A 20117-nucleotide genomic window follows, 5' to 3' on the forward strand; every position below is an offset into this window, starting at 1 on the left:
GTGGCTGCTTGTCTCCAATTTCTTGACCGTTCCACACTTCCAAGATCCTGCTTCACTTGGTCTAACCATAGAGGAAACTCTAAGACTAGAAGGTCCCGAAATAACGTGCTCAACTTTTTGGCTCAGCTCTGGTACTCTCTTCGGTCCCAAGCTAATCGATTCACCCCTCGAAAATCCACTAACTCCTCATTTTATCTGTCAAACTTTCATAGCGAATCAAAACAAACATTGTGTAGTACTAGACTTTCTACTAGAATGGGATACGTTAATCGATTTGCTTGGGACCAATAGGCTAGTCAAGTAGTGAGCCAATTTAAAATCGTTAGTTTCGTATTGATTGTTGCTAACACCCCAGCCGGCATCGCGGGAAGGTAGGGATAGTAGTTACTGGACTATTAAGAGGCTAAGGACCGCTAGTGGGGTCTATTTTATACCTGCAGATACACGAAGTATCAATGGTACGCATTGTCCAGCCGTTTACTCGCTGAAAGCCGTAAATAGCGCTCCCTAAGCTATAATTAGTTCGAAGAAGTGGAAGTTATAGCATAAGATTGTTGCGTAGTGATCGAGGTTGAACATCAATGTTCACTTGTTGCAGAATTGCTTCGCAGTCGATTCTTCTCTGAAAACATCTCTTCGGATACGTAAGGGCTCGACATTGATCAATTGGCAGCGATTCTCGTAGCTTGGAAGACGAAGTGGGTATCTCCAAGGTAGCTTACGGAGCGCGAAGAAAACGTCGTTGCACAGATTCAATTCGCTCGGCCGCATTATTGTAGTTCGGGCTGCAGACTGCAAAGCAGTATTCCAACGTAGATCGTACGAGAGAGCAATAGCAACAGCAATAGAGCGATTTAAAGCAGTAAATGTCTGTGAAGTTCTTAGTAATCTTGAAGACAACACCAAGAGTTCTGGACGTTTTGTCGACGACATACGATATATGATGTGAGTATGTCAGCCTTGAGTCCAGAAAACACCTAAGTCTTTCACGCAATGCACCCGTTCGATAGTCGTGCCCAGGCATGGAAAATCATTTGCATTCATTTCGTTCATTCATTGGCATTCATTTGCCTCTAACTTTCTTCATCAACAGAATTCCGTAAAATTGTACATGAAGCTTTTGTAGGTTGTATAATTAACTACAACTTTTGCAAATAGCTCATATCAGGCAGAACATGTTATTGTTTTTCGGTGAATGTAATTTACATTTATTCAAAAACAATGGTGGGTTCAGTTTGCTCTGGTTCATCATGCATAAGAGATACAGATTTGAGTCTGTGACAAAAGTTGTAGCTAATTATAAAACCTACAAAAGCTTCATACATTACTTTACGGAATTCTATTGATGGAAAAAGTTAGAGACAAATTAATGTATGTAAATGATTTTCCATGCCTGGTCGGGCCGAGTAGTTTGTAGTTGAAAATGATCGGTTGTTTCTTGCGTGAGAAAGTACACAGTTCGAAAAAGTAGTGTAAATTTCTGTTCAATATGATGCACATAAATGGAGCGTCACATATCATATACGTTTACATTATATATCATGTAAAGTTCTGACACATTTCATGCAATGTAGCAAATATTGTATACAAAAGCCCATCTTTCTAAACAACATTGTTTGCAAGTTGCTCGGTTGCGTGAAATAAAATACAAGTCTACGTGAATGAATGTTTACATCACAATTAAAATTCAGAATTTTTATCTGTGTAATGATTGTACACTTAGCTGGGTTGACCACCAGAAGGTTTAGACTACAGCAGTCAACAAAGATGTCCAATCTGATTTTGGAGAGAACGGCGAGTGAGTGGCCCTATATCGTGACTACAGTATGGAATTGCTGTGGATCGTGACTACAGTATGGAATTGCTGGACAAATGAATGGCTGCGATCGCAAGATCTTTTTATCCGGAAAATTAAAGGGAACACCAGAAGATGGGATGATCCGCCTGAACACCGATCTCAAGTAATTCTATCGCGGCTGAGAACGGGTCATACCAAAGCCTCTCACAACATGGGAGGCGGAGGTCCATTTAGGAAGCAATGCGAGACATGTAATGTGCCACATACAGTGGAGCATTTCCTATGCAACTGCCCCCAGTACTATGGACCACGCATCCAATACGGGATTTCAGCAAGCGGCAGGAACACCCTGAGTTATGACCCCTCTAGCAACAAAGCATTGAACTACTATTGGCAACAACCACTGACTCAAAACGGACGAGCGACTATATTAAGATGATGCACGAATAAGGACACGCAAATGGACGAATGAAGGTACAAAATTACGCACAGCGACAACAATGGAACTGAACACGAAAAACTACTACACATAAAAACAAAATGACCACAATAATCGGACACAAGACCAAGCGACGACAATGGATTATTACACGGACCAACTACTAGACACACCCCAAGTTATCTGAATATCTGCCAACAAAACCAACTCCGTTATTATAACTCTGTCAAACTCAATTGTACCCTTTACACATCAGGGGGGGCGCTCTCTGAAGCCCTCTATCCCTTTTTAAGTGACGACCCAGCCAGTGGCTGAAAGTCACTCTAATAAAGAAAAAAAGATAATCGTGGCCCTGTGATAACATGGTGAACGTCGTCGAAGTAAAGGAGAAATACTAATGGTCCCAGATGGCTACCATAAGATATATCGGACTTTGCGCAGAAACTTGCTGAGCGACAAGTACCCAAAGCTACTGTCAGTTGGCGCTCCGTGAGGTGAACGAAACCATCTCAAAATATTTCCACCGATCCCTAACCTAAAGGTTATACGGTTAAAATTTGGTCAAGGGAAAACGCGTGTAAATCGGTGAAATCGTTTATTTAAAAAATCAAATTAAATTTCTTTTTCAAGTTCAATTAGTATAAAATTCAGGAAAAATATTCAGTTAGGCTTCCGCTTTTCCAAATCCGAATTGCCGGGCCTTACGCTTGACCCCTACCATCAGATTTTGTACAGACACCTTGTCCACCTTCTTCGCCGCAGAAAGCCAGTTTGCCTTGAACTGCTGCTCGCCCTTAGCAGTTTTTTTGGTCTTCTTTAGGTTCCGCTTGACAATAGCCCAGTATTTCTCAATTGGGCGGAGCTCTGGCGTGTTGGGAGGGTTCTTGTCCTTGGGAACCACCTGCACGTTATTGGCGGCGTACCACTCCATGGCCTTTTTACCGTAATGGCAAGATGCCAAATCCGGCCAAAACAGCACGGAACAACCGTGTTTCTTCAGGAAAGGCAGCAGACGTTTATTCAAACACTCTTTCACGTAAATTTCTTGGTTGACAGTCCCGGAAGCTATGAAAATGCTGCTTTTCAAGCCACAGGTACAGATGGCTTGCCAAACCAGATATTTCTTTGCGAACTTTGACAGTTGCATGTGCTTGAAAACATATGCTACCTTTCCCCTTCCTTTTGCCGTATAAAACTCCTGTCCCGGAAGCTGCTTGTAGTCGGCTTTGACGTAGGTTTCGTCGTCCATTACCACGCAGTCAAACTTCGTCAGCATCGTCGTGTACAGCCTCCGGGATCGCGCTTTGGCCGTCGTATTTTGTTTAACATCGCGATTTGGAGTCACTACCTTCTTGTAAGGCTGTGAACCATTTGCCGAGTTAAATTTAACTCGTGGTTAAAAGTGACATTTCGAAAGTTATTTTTTATGTTCGAAAATCCCCGTGCTGTTGATCGACCGGTTTTCGAGCCACAGTTGTCAAAATTTAACTTCTTGTCTGTCAGAAGTAACCACGCTCGGATAGCAGGGTTAATCGATAACTTTCCATCTGTCAAATTTTAACCAAAAGTTAAAATAATTCACCAAATGGTTCAGAGCCTAAGTCGATAGTCCGGCTCGTTTTTTGGCTCGATGCACGGTTGTAGACGATACACCCAGCTTATTTGCGGCATCTCGGAGAGAGAGGTTAGGGTTTCGCTTGAAACTACCGACAACTCTCTTTGTCGTCTCAGCGGCTTCCGGTTTTCGATTTCCCCCCGATCCAGACTTCCTGGCTGTCGACAAACGTTCCCCAAACACTTTAATTACATTTGTAACGGTTGATTTGGCAACTTTTAGCGATTTTGCCAACTTTGCGTGCGAGTAGCTCGGATTTTCGCGATGCGCGAGCAAAATTTTGATACGCTGCTCTTCTTGCTTGGACGGCATTTTGACAACTGAAGAGTGAATTCCAAAATCAAAATAGGAGCAACATTCTACACACACACACCTTCAAAATGAGGGGTGTTCAGGTTTTTTAAATGCAAAATTGAAAGAAATACGTCAAGTTGATATTGACCAAATTTTGACCGTATCACCCTTTATCAAGCTTAGCGATCGCAATTTCGTGGTTCAGCTTATCGAAGGCTGCCGTAAGATCTGTGTAAATAACGTCCGTTTGGGTCCGAGCAATCAAACTGTATGTGATGTAAGACATTAGGCACAGCAGGTTCGTAGTTGTGGAACGCCCAGTTATGAACCCGTGTTGATCTATACTTAGATATTGCTTGCAATGCGCATTTAGGAACTCTATGACAACCAATTCAAAAAGTTTTGATACAGCACTCAGCGATGTGATTCCCCGGTAGTTGTTTACGTCGCGTTTGCTTCCCTTTTTATGAACAGGAAACATATCCGCAGTCTTCCAGCAAGACGGAAAGATGCCGTTGGAAAGAGAGAGCTGGAATATGCGGCGCGGTTGATCTAAAAGACAAGTGATGTTCTTTTTAAGAACAATCGACGGAACACCAACGGGTCCAGCCTTAGCTGAAGTCTTAAGTTTAGATGCTGCTCTAGAAATCGTATCTGTAGTGGTGTCGACAAAGCTGAGCGTTTGGTTGACCAAAGAAACTTTACTGGCCGCGGAAGTAATGAGATTAGCGGAGAGTTGCTCGTCTTCAAACACACTAGCAAATTTGGCTGAGAACAGGTTGCAAATGTCTTGTTGATTGCCAGCAGTTTTAATGGTTTTACCGTTTTACCATTAAAAATCATGGAAGAGGGTAAGCCGACTTTTTTTTATCCATTTCGTTTATTTGGAAGGCTAAATCGCGTTAGCTTTACGGAGCCGATAATTCATTGTTCACTGTTTGTAACAAAATTCACTTAATTATATGTCTAGTAGGAGTCAACGGACTGCATATAGCAGAGATCACGGGTTGTCAACACGTCTCTGATAGGAACATAGGGTTGTCTTCCTTGGGCCTCGAGGGTATTCAAAAGTCGCTCTCTGGCGGCGTCATTATCCGTACATTGCCAAACTGCGTGTTCGATGTCATCGTAACCGTTTCCACACCGACAGATGTTGCTGTCCACGAGGTTTATTCTATTGAGATGAGCATCTAGCGAGTAGTGGTTGGGCATAAGTCTACTCATCACCCGAATGAAGTCACGAGTTAAGCCCAAGCCTTTAAACCACGCTCTCGAAGAAACATTAGGAATAATTGAATGTAACCACCGTCCAAGATTTCCAGTGTCCCAATCGGTTTGCCAACTCGAAAGGGTACTCTGACGCACTAAATGGTAAAATTCATCGTGTGAAATTTGCCTGTCATATAATTCGCCTTCCTGCGCGCCCACCTTTGCGAGAGAGTCCGCCTTCTCATTGCCTGGGATTGAGCAATGTGAGGGGACCCATACAAAGGTAATCATATATGATCTTTCGACCAGTACACTCATCTGCTCCCTTACCTTTGAAGGGAAATAAGATGAGTGCCTACTTGGTTTCATCGACCGAATAGCCTCAATCGAACTGAGACTATCCGAGAAGATGAAGTAATGTTCTGTGGGCATATTGGAAATCATCCCCAATGCGAGGTTATTTGCTGCCAGCTCAGCAACAAAAACGGAACAAGGTTCCTGAAGTTTGCGGAAGGCGCTAGAGTTTTCATTGAAGACACCGAAGCCAGTGGATCCATTGAGACGGGACCCGTCTGTAAAATATCTTTTCATGCAATTGACTTGTTGGTACTTTTCAGTAAAAATACGTGGGATAATAATAGGTCGAAGTTGATCGGAAATCCCATGAGTTGCTTGTTTCATGGTCAGATCATATTCAATTGAGGAACTGCGATTGGTGAAGTGAGCACGGTCTGGAGTATAACAAGGAAGACACATATCCGACGATATGTAGTGGTGGTAGATTCTCATAAATCGAGATTGTGTGTTCAGCCCAAAAATTTCTTCAAAATTAGCAATTATAAGTGTGCTCGTCACTCCGCATTTGATTAGTATTCTGAGAGAGAGCTCCCAGAAACGGTTCTGGAGGGGTTTTACTCCTGCCAGAACCTCGAGACTCATGTTATGCGTTGAGTGCATACAGCCAAGGGCAATACGCAGACAACGATATTGAATTCGTTCCAATTTTATTAGGTGACTTTTTCTTGCCGAGAGAAAGCAGAAAGAGCCGTACTCTAGAACAGAGAATAGTTGTTTTATAAAGCGTTATGAGGTCTCCCGGATGAGCACCCCACCATGTGCCGCAAATTGAACGGAGAAAATTGATCCTCTGCTGACATTTTGCTTCAAATACGTAATATGGGCATTCCAAGTGCACTTTGAATTAAACCAGAGCCCAAGGTACTTGAAAGACAATGATTGGGTAATGTTTCTGCCCAAAAGATTAAGCTGCATTTGGGCTGGGTACCGCTTTCGAGTAAACACTACCAGTTCAGTTTTCTCCGACGAGAATTCGATCCCTAGATTCCTAGCCCAAGAAGACAAGTTATCTAAGGAATTTTGCAATGGTCCTTGCAAGTCCACGGCATGTGGACCTCTTACGGAAACCACACCGTCATCTGCAAGTTGTCTAAGCGTGCATTGTTCTGCCAAACAGTTGTCGATATCTTTGACGTAAAAGTTATAAAGAAGAGGGCTGAGACATGAGCCTTGGGGCAGGCCCATGTAGCTAATTCTGGAAGTTGTCAGTTGTCCAAGGGAAAAGTTCATTTGCTTTTCTGACAACAAATTGTACAAGAAATTATTTAAAATTCCAGAAAGTCCACATCTGTGCAGATTTTCTGACAAAATTTCAATGGAAACTGAATCAAAAGCCCCCTTAATGTCCAAGAATACTGAAGCCAATTGCTCCTTGTGGAAAGCAGCGCTAGACAATCGTTTGTTCCTTTGCTCTTGCGGAACCCAAACTGTGTATTTGATAGCAATTTATTTGATTCGACCCAGTGATCGAGTCTCCGAAGGATCATTTTCTCCAACAATTTCCTAATGCACGAAAGCATAGCAATCGGACGGTATGAGTTATGGTCAGACGCTGGTTTGCCAGGTTTTTAATGGCTATTACCACTATTACTTTGACCTGTCTCCATTCAGGCGGTACAATGTTGTTTTCTAGCAAGGAATTGAATAAATTTAGCAAGCGTCTTTTAGCGATATCTGGGAGATTTTTCAGAAGATTTAATTTAATCATATCGCTTCCCGGTGAGGAGTTGTTCGATGAAAGAAGAGCCATAGAGAAATCCAGCATTGTGAATGTTCTATCCAGAGAGCCGCCGCTCGGAGACGCTTCTCGAAGAATATGTTGTGCTGGAACTGAGTCCGGACAGACCTTTTTAGCGAAATCGAATATCCACCGGTTGGAGTATTCTTCACTCTCATTGAAAGCTGAGCGGTTACGCATGTTGCGAGCCACCCTCCACAAGGTGTTCATTGAGGTTTCTCGTGAGAGTCCCTCGACGTAATTGCGCCAATACCGCGTAACCGCGTTTTTTTGCTTTGATTAATTGTTTCAGCTTTGTCTCAAGCTTTGAATATTCCTCGAAGTATGTGGAGGTTTTGTGTCTACGAAAAGCTTTGAAAGCATCAGATTTTTCTACATACAATTTTGTGCATTCTTCGTCCCAACCAGGTGTGGCTGGTCTCCTTTTAAAGAGTGCATTTGGAACTTTTCTTTTTTGTGCTTCCAGTGAGCTTTTGTAAATCAAATCGGTGAGGAACCGATATTCTTCCAATGGTGGAAGTTCGACACCGATTGTCACCGCCGTTGCATATTTCTGCCAGTCGATGTTCTTTGTAAGATCAAATGGAACCCGAGATGGTTCTGCAGTGAGGGCCACACTTAATTGAAATGATGATTGGCAAATGATCGCTACCATGGGGATCATTGATAACCTTCCACTGACAGTCCAATGATAGCGATCTTGAACACAAAGATAGGTCGAGTCGGCTTTCTAGAGCCGGAGGTTTTGCTATACGTGTCGCTTCACCAGTGTTCAAAATAGTCAAATTGAAGTCTTCACATAAATCGTAAAAAATAGCCGCTCTATTGTCATCATATAGATCGCCCCACCCAGTACCATGGGAGTTCATATCACCCAGAATTAATACTGGGGATGGAAGAATCGAAACTAAGTAAGCCGACTTCCCTGCGTTGCTCATTTACGAAGTTCCAGAAGGATTTCGGGTGTGATTTTAGCCGCCGTTGAATCCTCCTTTGATAGCGTTGAAAACAGAGACGACTTAACCGCTTATACTCGTGGTTCAGTCTGGCATAGTAGCATTTCAGCGGCAGTGAGCGGAATTTGGTAAATCTTCTGAGAGCAGCCTTCTTAGTTCTTTTCAACGAGTGAAGATCTTTCGTCATCCACGGGACGCGAGAGTCGATATGGATGATCTTTTTGGAAAGTGATACCACAAACGAAGTGACAGACGACTAACTGGCGAAGAAATCCATTAAAATAATATGGTTCACTGTAATGGAATTTTCTTAAAAGCTTGTTACTATGGTTTACTCATTATTGGGTCCAACCGAAGAGTCCAATCACAGCCGTCTAGAAAATAATTTGATGTTAATAAACCGAGTTTAGTCCCTCAACATCTACCGTATCCCTCCGAGATCTTCATGGTCAATAGTATCGTAAGCGACGTTGAAATCGACACTTTTGGAGGACCTATCGGCAGTTCTTACATTTTAGCCTGTTACCTTATTTCTATATTTGGCTTATTACTCCCTCTTTCCACTCCTCCGGTAACAGTTCTGAATCCCAGAACTGAGATTAATTCCTGACAGTCGGTTTAATAAGTGGCCAACTCATCCGGAGCCATCTTAAAGCGGTCCGCTCTGAAACCATCCATCTGCCTACTGTTGCTTTCGGGTGGTCTTTGCTGAGGCTAGAAAGCTCCTTCAGGTCACGACAATCATATCCGAGTCAACGGCTTCTTCAAAACCAACAGCACGTGCGAACCAACAACAGTGTTTAGCCCTACACAAACAAAAGATATATTTTCCTCCAGCTTTTACTCATCGCATGCATTCAAACCGGTTGCCCCGGTTCCTCCGGTTCGTGTCCCTTCTCCAGGTGCGTCTTCAGCAAACAGTTGTACATAAAACGCTGGCTACATATATGGCATTCGTATGGCTTTTCCTGCGTGTGGATCCGCTGGTGCACCCGGTTCGCTTCGTACGACTTGAACCGCTTCCCGCAGACCTTGCACTGGAACTTGCGCTCTTCCGAATGGGTTGCAGAATGCTTTTTGAGATTGGCTCTGTCGGAAGAATGGCACTATTCAGTTTAAACCGAATTTGAGAATGCACCGTAACCTACCTGGTATAGAAAGCTTTGTTGCAGAGTTCACACGAAAACTTCGGATCGCCGTGAGTATCTAAATGAATGCGCAGAGCTCCTCCAGATCGAAACAGCGAACCACAGACGCTGCATATCAATTGGGCGTCCTGACCGCAAAGCTTTTCGTGCGTGTGGCGAGCTTTCGTATTGAAAAACATCTTGGTACAACCGTCTCGCCGACAGGGAATCGTGCGTACTCCTGAAATGAAAGGGACATTCGATCGACGTTTTATCGGAATCATTTAAGCGACCTACCGTTATGCTTGTTGATATGAAGTGTCAAATCCTGCTGGCGATGAAATTTCTGCGGACAGCGAGAGCATACGAACGCCGGTTCTGGACGTACTTGAAACTTGATGCAGAACGGTTTGTGGTGTATGTAAATTGTTTTGGTCGAAAACCATTTCCGGCAACGGCCACAATAAGTTTTCTTCTGCTCCTCATCTTCCACCACGGCGGTCGACGGAGCTGGTTCCGGTGCAGAAATATTGGAAGCGGCATCAGAGATAGGCAGATCCGTTGTTCTTTTTCGAACAGTCGGCTTCGTAACAGTTTCGTTTGACGCTGTGGGGAAATGATTCAACCAATGTTTCTTTAGCACCAACCTAGAAAAATCAATTGAAACAATTGAAAAACAGCATAAAAAGTTAATCAAACCCATCGCTACCCATCGGAAAATTTCTCCATGCAGATCTCACATTCAAAACTTGGTTTCTTGATGTCCTGTTTCAATTTTGTCGAGAGTGCTTCTGTGCTTGGTATTTGCACTTCAAGGCTTTTCTGCTTGGAACCTTCATTTAACTTTTCCTTCTGTTGAACATGCTTCTTCGTCTTGCTTCCCGCGGGTCGTTCACTTTTCCTTTCCATTATCTTTGCCTTATTCACAATCTTGGGCTTCAAATTTACAAACTTCCCTGCACTTTTGTTTGCCCCGGCCCAGACGAGAAGTTCTGCCGGTCGTGCCAATGCCACCAAACAGGACCGCTTGAACTCGTAGAACAGTTCAAACATTTTCCGACACCCTTCACAACAGGCTGGTCGCGTTCCCGGCGTGCCCCATTCACGCAAGCCCAACACAAATTCAATCTTCAATTGAGTGATAGCACCTCGTCCACTGGCTTCCCGGAGCTGTTTCAGACAAAACTTGCATCGGGTCTCCAGCTGGTTCTCTTCCTTTTCCTGCAATAACTTTTGATTAGGATCTTGACCAATCGGATCAAGCTCCTCTTCCGCCGGACATGTATCCTTCGGATCCAAAAGTTCCACCTCAACTTCCATTTCATCCTGCTGCAGTATTTGTTCATCCTGTCCGGCCTCCAGGGGTTCCAGTTTGATGTCGATTTCGACCGTCGATTCGAGTTCGCCTGAAATATTGGATGACATGAAATGATCTGCTCGAAAACAACTAATGTAGGTACCTTCAGCGAACAATTCCAGATCATGTAGCGACTCGGGTCTGCATTTTTCCGCCTTCGGTGGTGGAACGAGTAGAGCTGCGGTGGATTGACTAGCCAACTTTCTGGACATCCACACAGCTTTTGCCGCATGCCGACGTTTACTCACACGGGGCATGGTTTCTGGAGATGTTGCACTGAATTCCTGTTTAATTATTCCACACTTAACATTTTTGGGAAATTCGGACTAAACGGAATGAAGGGAATGAAAATATCAAGGGACTTTTTATGTTGGCATTGACATTTTGTATGTCAATAAAACATAGATCCACAAAGACAACACTCACGGAAAATTATATACACTCATCGATGATTAAAATTTAACCACTTTTATAGTTAACATGCAATGTAATCAGAGCTGAATGAAAACAGTGTTGCTATCCTGGGCAAAGGCTTGAAACTGACGATGAAGGGAGTGACAGTCATCAATCGAGCAGATCCGCAAGTAGGATCATCTACATACGATCCATACGATAGTCGTGGACCTTAGATAACCAAATTCACGTCACTGAAGTAGAGTAAGAAGATCTTTGGTCCCAGATGACTTCCTTGAGGTATTCCTGACGTGGCAGTCACAAATGACCACCACTAACTGTCGATCAGTGAGATAAGAGCGAATCCTTTTCAAGAGGTTAACACCGAGGCTACCGCTAACCCCAAGTCTACGCAACATGGCAATCGCGATGGCATGATTTAGCTTATCGTCTCTTTGAGCCGTTTCAATCATGCTATCCGTGTCATACGATGTCAGACACAGCAGATTAGTGGTACTAGAACTAGTGGTGTAGTAGCATAGAGGTAACTCTAAGACTAGAAGGTCCCGAAGAAACGAGCTCTACTTTTTGGCTCAGCTCTGGTACTCTCTTCGGTCCCAAGCTAGTCGATTCACCCCTCGAAACATAGGAAATTCCACTAACCCCTCATTTTATCTGTCAAACTTTCATAGCAAATCAAAACAAACATTGAGTAGTACTAGAATTTTGACTAGAATGGGATACGTTAATCGATTTGCTTGGGACCAATAGGCTAGTCAAGTAGTGAGCCAATTTCAAATCGATAGTTTCGTATTGATTGTTGATAGTAGTAAGCGTGACTGCTGTCTCACCCCAATGGGTCTACACACTTTAACAGAGACCCTGAGTTCGGTAAAAAAATTACCGTCTTAGATCGGTAATGCTAAAAATTACAGATGTTTCGGTATTTTCTCGCTTTATTGCTGAAAACTGTAAATGAAATGACCGAATTTCGGTAATTTTATTTTAATTTACCGAAAACGGTAAACATTTTTACCGGCCGGTCTGTAAATCAGCTTCATCACTGACTTCGGTGAAATATTTTACTGAAGTTTCGGTAAACAAAGCGTTCCGTTACTGAGTTCGGTAACGGTCTAGGTAAACGTCAAATCCACCATATTGTCATTTTCGATCGACATTAAAAGCGTTCGTGCTTGTGAAAAATAAAAAAGGTGAAATTATGGAGGCTGTTATGCAACACCAGGATGAGCGAATCGTAGATATTTTTCGTAAATAATTATTTTTCGTTATCTACATAAATACCGATTACAGATGGCCGATGTTGTTGCTTGTTTTTTTTTCTGTCGGTCCAAGTTCCATTCCCGTTGGCGACGATCTTCCAATGCTTCCTTGTTTTCAGTGTAGCGCCGAATCTTTCCGACAAAAACTTAAGTTTTCAGATCGTCACCAACGGTTTTGTTCATTGGTGGTGCAATTTGCAACACTAACACATTGGTCACGACTGCAGCCAAATATTTGCATGGGTTGCAGTGACCGCCACCTTGAAACAATATTAAAGCAAATTACAGCTGAGTCGGTGACAGATCACTCGGTAATTTTCGATTGTCATATCGTCCTCAAAATTACAGTTCTCCGGTAAAGTCAGCTACAAATCAAGCAATGCACATCGGTAAACGTTACCGATCGTTCGGTAAATTTGACAGCTAATTTTGCTGATCCAGTTCCCTAATAAAAATTGTATGGTTAATTTGCTTAACGACGTGTTCTGGGTATCATCCAAACCATTTGTGGAATAGTTCAATGATTTGGGTTATCGTTCGTTTATGGTTATTTTTCGGTAATGTTCTCGATTACCGAAAACATTACCGACTGTTCAGCAGTTGAGAATTCGGTAAATGAATTACCGAAGTCGGTGATTGTTTCTAAGTGTGTAGGTTCAATCCCAGCCGAGGTCGGTGGGATTTTTCTGAGGCATATAATTCTCTGGTCACGTCTTCCTTCGAAAGGGAAGTAAAGCCGTTGGTTCCGGCCCATGTGTGTGTTTGAATGGGTGCGATATCCTATATGCAAATTTACTCATCGCTGAGTTCCTGCACTTTGTGATTATGTTATTTATGTTAACTAAACTCAAATTTGGGTCGTTCTCATTGGCCGTGTAAGCTGGCGATATATGTATCTTCAGAAAAACTGAAGGAACACCGTCCGGTCCTGGGGTTGAAGGACGACATGAGTTTTAGCATAGAGGTAACTCTAAGGCTCTGAACCATTTGGTGGATTATTTTAACTTTTGGTTAGAATTTGACAGATGAAAAGTTATCGATTTACCCTGCTATCCGAGCATGGTTATTCTGACAGACAAGAAGTTAAATTTTGACAACCGTGGCTCGAAAACCGGTCGATCGACAGCACGGGGATTTTCGAACAAAGAAAATAACTTTCGAAATGTCACTTTTAACCACGAGTTAAATTTAACTCGGCAAATGGTTCACAGCCTAAGACCACTGGGTCCCGAAGAAAATCATTATTATTTTTGGCTCACTCAGTACCAGAACAACGGTCCCAAGCAGTCCCAAGCTATTTCACTCACCCCTGCATGTTCTGCATGAATCCACACACCCCTGATGTTATCTGTCAAACTTTCATAGCGAATCAAAACAAACATAGTGTAGTAATAGAATTTCAACTAGAATAGGGTACGTTAATCGTTTGCTTGGGACCAATAGGCTACTAAAGTGGTGAGCCAATTTAAAAGCGTTAGTTTCGTATTGATTGTTGGTTTTAGTGCGGTACTGGAAATAATCTCGACGTTGAATTCAATTGCACCCACAACTTGACCGGAGAAAGGTACATTGCTTGCTGCTAGGGTAACGTTTTGTCGGTTAATCTTTCATCATAGAAAACGCTGCACGGCGAATGAGAACGACTCAAATTTGAGTGTAGAAAGTGCAGAAACTCAGCGATGAGTAAATTTGCCTCATGTTTTCCCAGGTTTTTCCAGGGAAAAATTCCCGAATTTGAGAAAAGTAAAGATTGGATTCACTCAGTCTATTGGTACTACTCCGAGACTGAATAAAATTTTCGTAAATTTCCTCATTTTCCGGTAGATTTTTTAGGTATTCCACAGGAAACCATGAGACAAATTTTACTCATCGCTGAGTTTTTAACTGAGACGATTAACTCGCTTGAACTCACAGTAGAACAGAGTAGAACCTAATGCGGTGTTAACATCTGTGCGGATTTGCTAGCGCTAGTGTTCTCGCCAACTAGCACGAATTTCAGTTGCTCCAGCTTTCTCAATTCGTTCGTCGGCTAAGGCGGCCAAGGAAGGTGTGACATTTCCCGGTGAGCTTTTTTTCGAACGTACTCCTTAAACTGATCTTTCTGTAATCAAGATAATTAAAAGTTAAGCAATTGGGGCTTCTTCAAAACCAACTGCACATGTGGACCAGAATAGCTTCGATTTCCGAACCAACTCTATTTCGTCCATTCAAACGGTTCAAACTTGCTCAGTTCCACTCAGAACCCCAATCCACCGAATGGATTCGAAGGAAACGCTTCTGTACTCGGTGCCAGCAGTCCCGGCACCGTTTCGTGTCCTTTCTCCAGGTGCGTCTTCAGCAAACAGTTGTACGTGAACCGTTGGCCGCAAATGTGGCAAACATATGGCTTTTCCTCTGTATGTATTCGTTGGTGCACTCGGTTCGCTTCGTGCGACTTGAATCGTTTCCCACAGACCTTGCACTGGAACTTACGCTCGTCCGAATGGACAGTGGCGTGTTTCTTGAGATTGGCCCTGTCGATAGAGAGGTCGATTGATTTCAGAAAAGAAGTTGGAATTTCGCATAACATACTTCGAATAGAAGCCCTTGTTGCATAGTTCACACATAAACTTCGGATCCCCGTGAGTAGCTAAATGAACGCCCAGGGCACTTTTCGAACGAAAAATGGAGCCACAGATGCTGCATATCTCCTGGACCTCCTGTCCGCAAAGCTTTTCGTGATTTAGTCGAACGTTGGGGTGGTAGAACATCTTGCTGCAACCCTCCCGCCGACAGGGAATCGTTCGTACGCCTGAAATAAATTTGGCAAGTTGGTTTCTTTATTGCGAAATCAGCTCGGACTCACCGTTGTGCATGTCGATATGATATGTCAGTTCTTGCTGGCGAAGGAATTTCTTCGGACAGAGAGAGCACGCAAACTCTGGTGGTGGACGTTTATTGAGTTCATGAGTCTCAACACAGCTCGGTTTGTGCTGCCAGTAGACCGATTTGACCGAAAACCATTTCCGACAACGACCACAGTAGGTTTTCTTTTCTCTCTTTACCGGTCCACTGCGTTTTGTAGCAGATTCATTTGACTCTGTCGGGTAATGCTTCAACAAGTGCTGCCTTAGAGCCGACCTAAAAAACAAAAGGCGATTGTAAAATGTTTAACAAGCTTACTAAATCATGAAGGTACCTGTCTGAAAATTTCTCATTGCAGATTGCACACTCTGCTTCCTTAACGTCCTGCTGCAATTCTGCCGAAAGTGCTTCAGTGCTTACTGCCTCCGGTTCAAGACTTTCCTGCTTGGAACTTACCCCAAACCCATGAAAATCTTCCATCTTCTGAGAAATCTTTGTCTTACTTTTCTTGATCCGTACAGCTTTCCTCCCCATCGACTTTGGCTTCTTCCTAATGTTTGGCTTCAAATCTACAAACTGCCCTAGACCCTTATTCCCAGCGCAGATGAATAGCTCTGCCGGTCGGGCCAACGCCAACAAACACGACTGCTTGAATTCGTAGAACATGTCGAACATTCTCCTACAGCCCTCACAACAATCCGGACGCCTTCCCGGGCCACCCCATTTGCGCAAACCCAAAACAAATTCAATCTTCATTTTCGTTATGATACCTCGCCCACCACTTTCCTGGAACAGTTTCAGACAAAACTGGCAACGATTATCGGGCTCATTTTCTTCCTTTGACTGGAGCAGTAATCGACACCCATCTTGCCCGATGGGATCCTGTTCGCCATCCACTAGACCCGGATTCCCTGGATCCAAAAGTTCCTCCTTGACTTCCACTTCGCCCTGCTGCAGCAACTGGTTTTCAACTCCGGTAAACACCAGTTCCTGTTTGATATCGATTTCGATTGTCGGTTCCAATGGAAACGAGGGTCCACCTGAAATTGCGCGTAAAACAAAACCAACTGCACAAAAATGACAAATGTTTCATCACCTTCCACAGACAATTCCGGATTGTTTTGCGCTTCAGGTTTAGGTACGGACGCCACCGGTGGAACGAGTAGAGCTGCGGCGGATTGGCGAATCTGCCTTTTAACCGCCTCACGAGCCTTAGCCGCAAGCGCACCCTTAGTCAAACGGGGCATGGCTTCTGGAGCTACAGCTGTCAATAGCCGGCAAATCGCCTAATTATTAAATACCTACCTATCTGTAAAAGTTTTCACTCTTTTACCACGGGAAAAAACCTGAAAAACTGAGAATAGATTTTTTTGCCAAAAAAAAAATCGATCCGATTTGTGGTTCAATGTATAAACGTCATTGGAAGTGGTTGATGTTGATGTCAACAAAACATAAGATCCACATTAGATATACTCAGAGGGAGAGATAGGCGGAGAAAACAAAATACAATTCTCGCGTCACTTTTCAAATAGACCAATGTAACAAATGTAAACAAATCGAGTTAAGCGATGCAAACTATTGCTCTTCTATCATTTTGTGTGATACAAAAACATCCATCCAAATTTACTTTCATTTATTTATAATAATCATTGATCAAAAATTGTCCAATGTACAGTTTGAAATGATGGGTATAATCATATTATGATTGTTACTTCGGTCATTCGGACGGACTGCCTTACATGATTGGTGCTCATTTTCCAAAGGTGGGGCCAATCTAAAGTTAGGAACTATACTCTGAAATCTGTGAAAGGGAATCTAGTATCATGTAGACAAAACGTCCAATGTAACACTGATTGATTATGTCATTGAGAAAAATCGTCCAATGGAACATGTCCGATGTACAACTCGACTTGTCAAAACGTCCTATGTAGTTTTTTTTGACGTAGGACTACGTCTTTGATTTCTATATGGGGGTACACTTTGTGAAAACCGAAAATGGAACATGTAACAAATTAAGAAAGATTTTGAACGTTAATAACTCAGCTGCCCCTGGTCCAATTTCAATAATTTTATCACCTTTCGATCAGAAATATGGCTACGCATCGATAACAATGCTTCCGAATGTTGATGTTCAGCAAGAAACTATTGAAAAACTGGTAAATTTCCAGCATTGTCCAAAAGCGTCGAATTAACTAACAAATCCACCAATTACCTACATGCATAAGCTGCTTCCCCAGCACAGTCGTCAGAGAGTAGTAAGTAGACGAAACAAGTCGAAGTGGCATTCGCCTCCGATCCTCGGGCGCGTGCGAATAGGGAGGATGGAATTGCGTAATATTTTGCACACTAATCTCCATACTCAGAACCACACGCTCCCAATGACCACACATAATGCTCTCCAGAGTGTTATCTTGTACCAAACATGGAAACAGGGGATACACTCAAAAAATATATCACAAATGTAATGCATGAAATCCATGTGAATTTCACTAAGCTTTCAAAAAAAAAAGTTGACGACAACCTAAAGAAATCGTTAATGGACTTTGTCGTTCAGTTTTTTCCTGAAAAGTTTTGTAAATAAGCTAGAATGAAATAAAAAAGTTTTTTTTTCCCATACAGTTTTAACCGCTTTACTACCAATCCCCAGAGAGCCAAAACATTAAAATTTGAAAGAGAAAATTCACTCTCAATATCTCAACATTCCATGTACTTTGATGACACTCTGTAACATTTGGTGGGGGAGGAAGGATTAACATTTGAAGTCCCTCCCATTTAGCATATTCTGCATAAAAAATACATAAAAATTCAGCCTGTAAGAAAATACTATTTATCAAAAATTTCTAGGAAAAAAAACTAAACGGTAATGAATGATTTTTGACTTATTTTCACCATAATATGCATCCAAAGCGTTCCATCCACTTTTCCAAATTTCTAACTTACTATCAATGCAACAGCGCCATCAATGATAAAAAATAGCCATGACTTGGTGAAAACTATTTTTGTAGTTCTTTAAGAAATCTATTCCAACTCTTTTTTTATATGAACTTAGTGGCCCTGAAAAGGGCCGGTTTGGTAAGATTTTCGACGGGGAAATTAAGCGCGTTCACCACGGATACGACGAGCCAGCTGGATGTCTTTTGGCATGATTGTGACACGCTTGGCGTGGATGGCACACAGGTTGGTATCTTCGAACAGACCGACCAGATAAGCCTCGCTAGCTTCCTGTAGAGCCATAACAGCTGAGCTCTGGAAGCGCAGATCGGTCTTGAAGTCCTGGGCAATTTCACGGACCAGACGCTGGAAAGGCAACTTGCGGATCAGCAGTTCGGTCGATTTCTGATAACGACGGATCTCACGCAGGGCGACGGTGCCTGGCCGGAAGCGATGAGGCTTCTTTACTCCTCCGGTGGCTGGAGCGCTTTTGCGAGCGGCCTTCGTTGCCAACTGCTTGCGAGGAGCCTTTCCTCCAGTGGACTTGCGAGCGGTCTGCTTGGTGCGAGCCATTTTCCTTGTATACGATTGTTTTAACTTGGCCTTCTTCGGGTAGAGATACTATCTATAAATCAAACAACTCGTTCGGTTGATAATCACAAACGATTTAACTCATATATATTTCGCCTGCCCATTATATACACATCTCAGACCTGACCAACTTGTCCTGATCATATGTTCGTCCCTCTCTCACTTTATCTCCTACTCTTTCGGGGATTATTCTGCATGGTCGAAATCACGACTTATCTACACCATTACCACAACGATGTGTTCACGTTGAAAGCTAACTGTGGAATAAAAAATAAAAACGACTTCCATTCTGTTTTATAACATGCGTTTGCTGTGATCAACCAATCAGAAACGATGAAAGAACAAGAATACAACAACTAACAAGGAGAATTTAACCCTCAAGTAGGTATAAAAAAGCCGAAATTTGGAATTTTTGTTCACTTTCGTCTCAACCTTCATCAACGATAAACAAACCATCTCCAACAATGACTGGACGCGGCAAGGGAGGAAAAGGACTCGGCAAAGGAGGAGCAAAGCGTCATCGAAAAGTGCTGCGTGACCAGTGGTGGCACGAGTCCTGGAGTTTAACATTTTTTCCTTAACATTTGATACTTTTTGCGATAACCATTGTGACGACACACAAAAGCAAACTGGCAAGCGGCAAAAATGTCATGACATTTCTAAACTGTTTTCTGCCAGCGACAGAACATTTTCCTACAAAGAAGCAGACAAGACCGGCGGCACGCGCGACATAAATTTATGTCGTGTAGAATTTTGCTGATTTCTGGCTAATTACTGCATGTATTTGATGTTTATTGCATGGAATTAAAAGATAATAATGAAGACTGACCACTCATAAGCATTGATGTTAAAATTATGCGTAAATAACGGAGTTGGTAATTTACTGTCACACGCAAGCCTGCAGCTAAAATTTCATTACAATAAACTGTTTGGAAAAATCAGGCTGCGAGATTTTATTTATTCTCTATCTCCGCTGTTCGCTTGGAATGTAGTTATAAACGGCCGCCCGTGTGCTGGCTGTTTTGTTTCGCTCTGGACGATGGTTTTTCAAAAAATGTACTGTTGCCACCTCTGTGCGTGACAACATTCAGGGTATTACTAAACCTGCTATCCGTCGTCTGGCTCGTCGTGGTGGAGTCAAGCGAATTTCTGGGCTTATTTACGAGGAAACTAGAGGCGTGTTGAAGG

At 42.8% G+C, this 20117-nt stretch overlaps 3 protein-coding genes across 3 annotated transcripts; all 3 read right to left on the reverse strand.

Moving 5' to 3' along the window:
* Nucleotides 1-9228: 9228 nt before the first annotated feature.
* Nucleotides 9229-11253, reverse strand: LOC135701137 (zinc finger protein 14-like). The gene is made up of 5 exons (XM_065221839.1): nt 10994-11253; nt 10243-10939; nt 9831-10180; nt 9555-9774; nt 9229-9495 (listed from the first exon to the last, which is right to left on the reverse strand). Exons 1-5 carry the CDS (start codon nt 11145-11147, stop codon nt 9264-9266), a joined length of 1653 nt encoding a protein of 550 aa, XP_065077911.1. The 5' UTR covers nt 11148-11253; the 3' UTR covers nt 9229-9263.
* Nucleotides 11254-14612: 3359 nt separating this feature from the next.
* Nucleotides 14613-16791, reverse strand: LOC135701139 (zinc finger protein 271-like). Its single transcript, XM_065221840.1, has 6 exons — nt 16713-16791; nt 16504-16659; nt 15742-16447; nt 15409-15683; nt 15135-15354; nt 14613-15076 (listed from the first exon to the last, which is right to left on the reverse strand). The coding sequence occupies exons 2-6, from the start codon at nt 16652-16654 to the stop codon at nt 14800-14802; spliced, it is 1629 nt and encodes a 542-aa protein (XP_065077912.1). The 5' UTR covers nt 16655-16659; nt 16713-16791; the 3' UTR covers nt 14613-14799.
* A 1598-nt stretch (nt 16792-18389) lies between these two features.
* Nucleotides 18390-18911, reverse strand: LOC135701140 (histone H3-like). The gene has a single exon (XM_065221841.1). The coding sequence runs from the start codon at nt 18909-18911 to the stop codon at nt 18501-18503; it is 411 nt and encodes a 136-aa protein (XP_065077913.1). The 3' UTR covers nt 18390-18500.
* Nucleotides 18912-20117: the final 1206 nt, after the last annotated feature.

This window comes from Ochlerotatus camptorhynchus, unplaced genomic scaffold, assembly GCF_037179485.1.
Source record: "Ochlerotatus camptorhynchus isolate MF236.1 unplaced genomic scaffold, CSIRO-AGI_Acam_v1.1 ptg000150l, whole genome shotgun sequence".
NCBI classification, from domain to species: Eukaryota; Metazoa; Arthropoda; class Insecta; order Diptera; family Culicidae; genus Ochlerotatus; species Ochlerotatus camptorhynchus.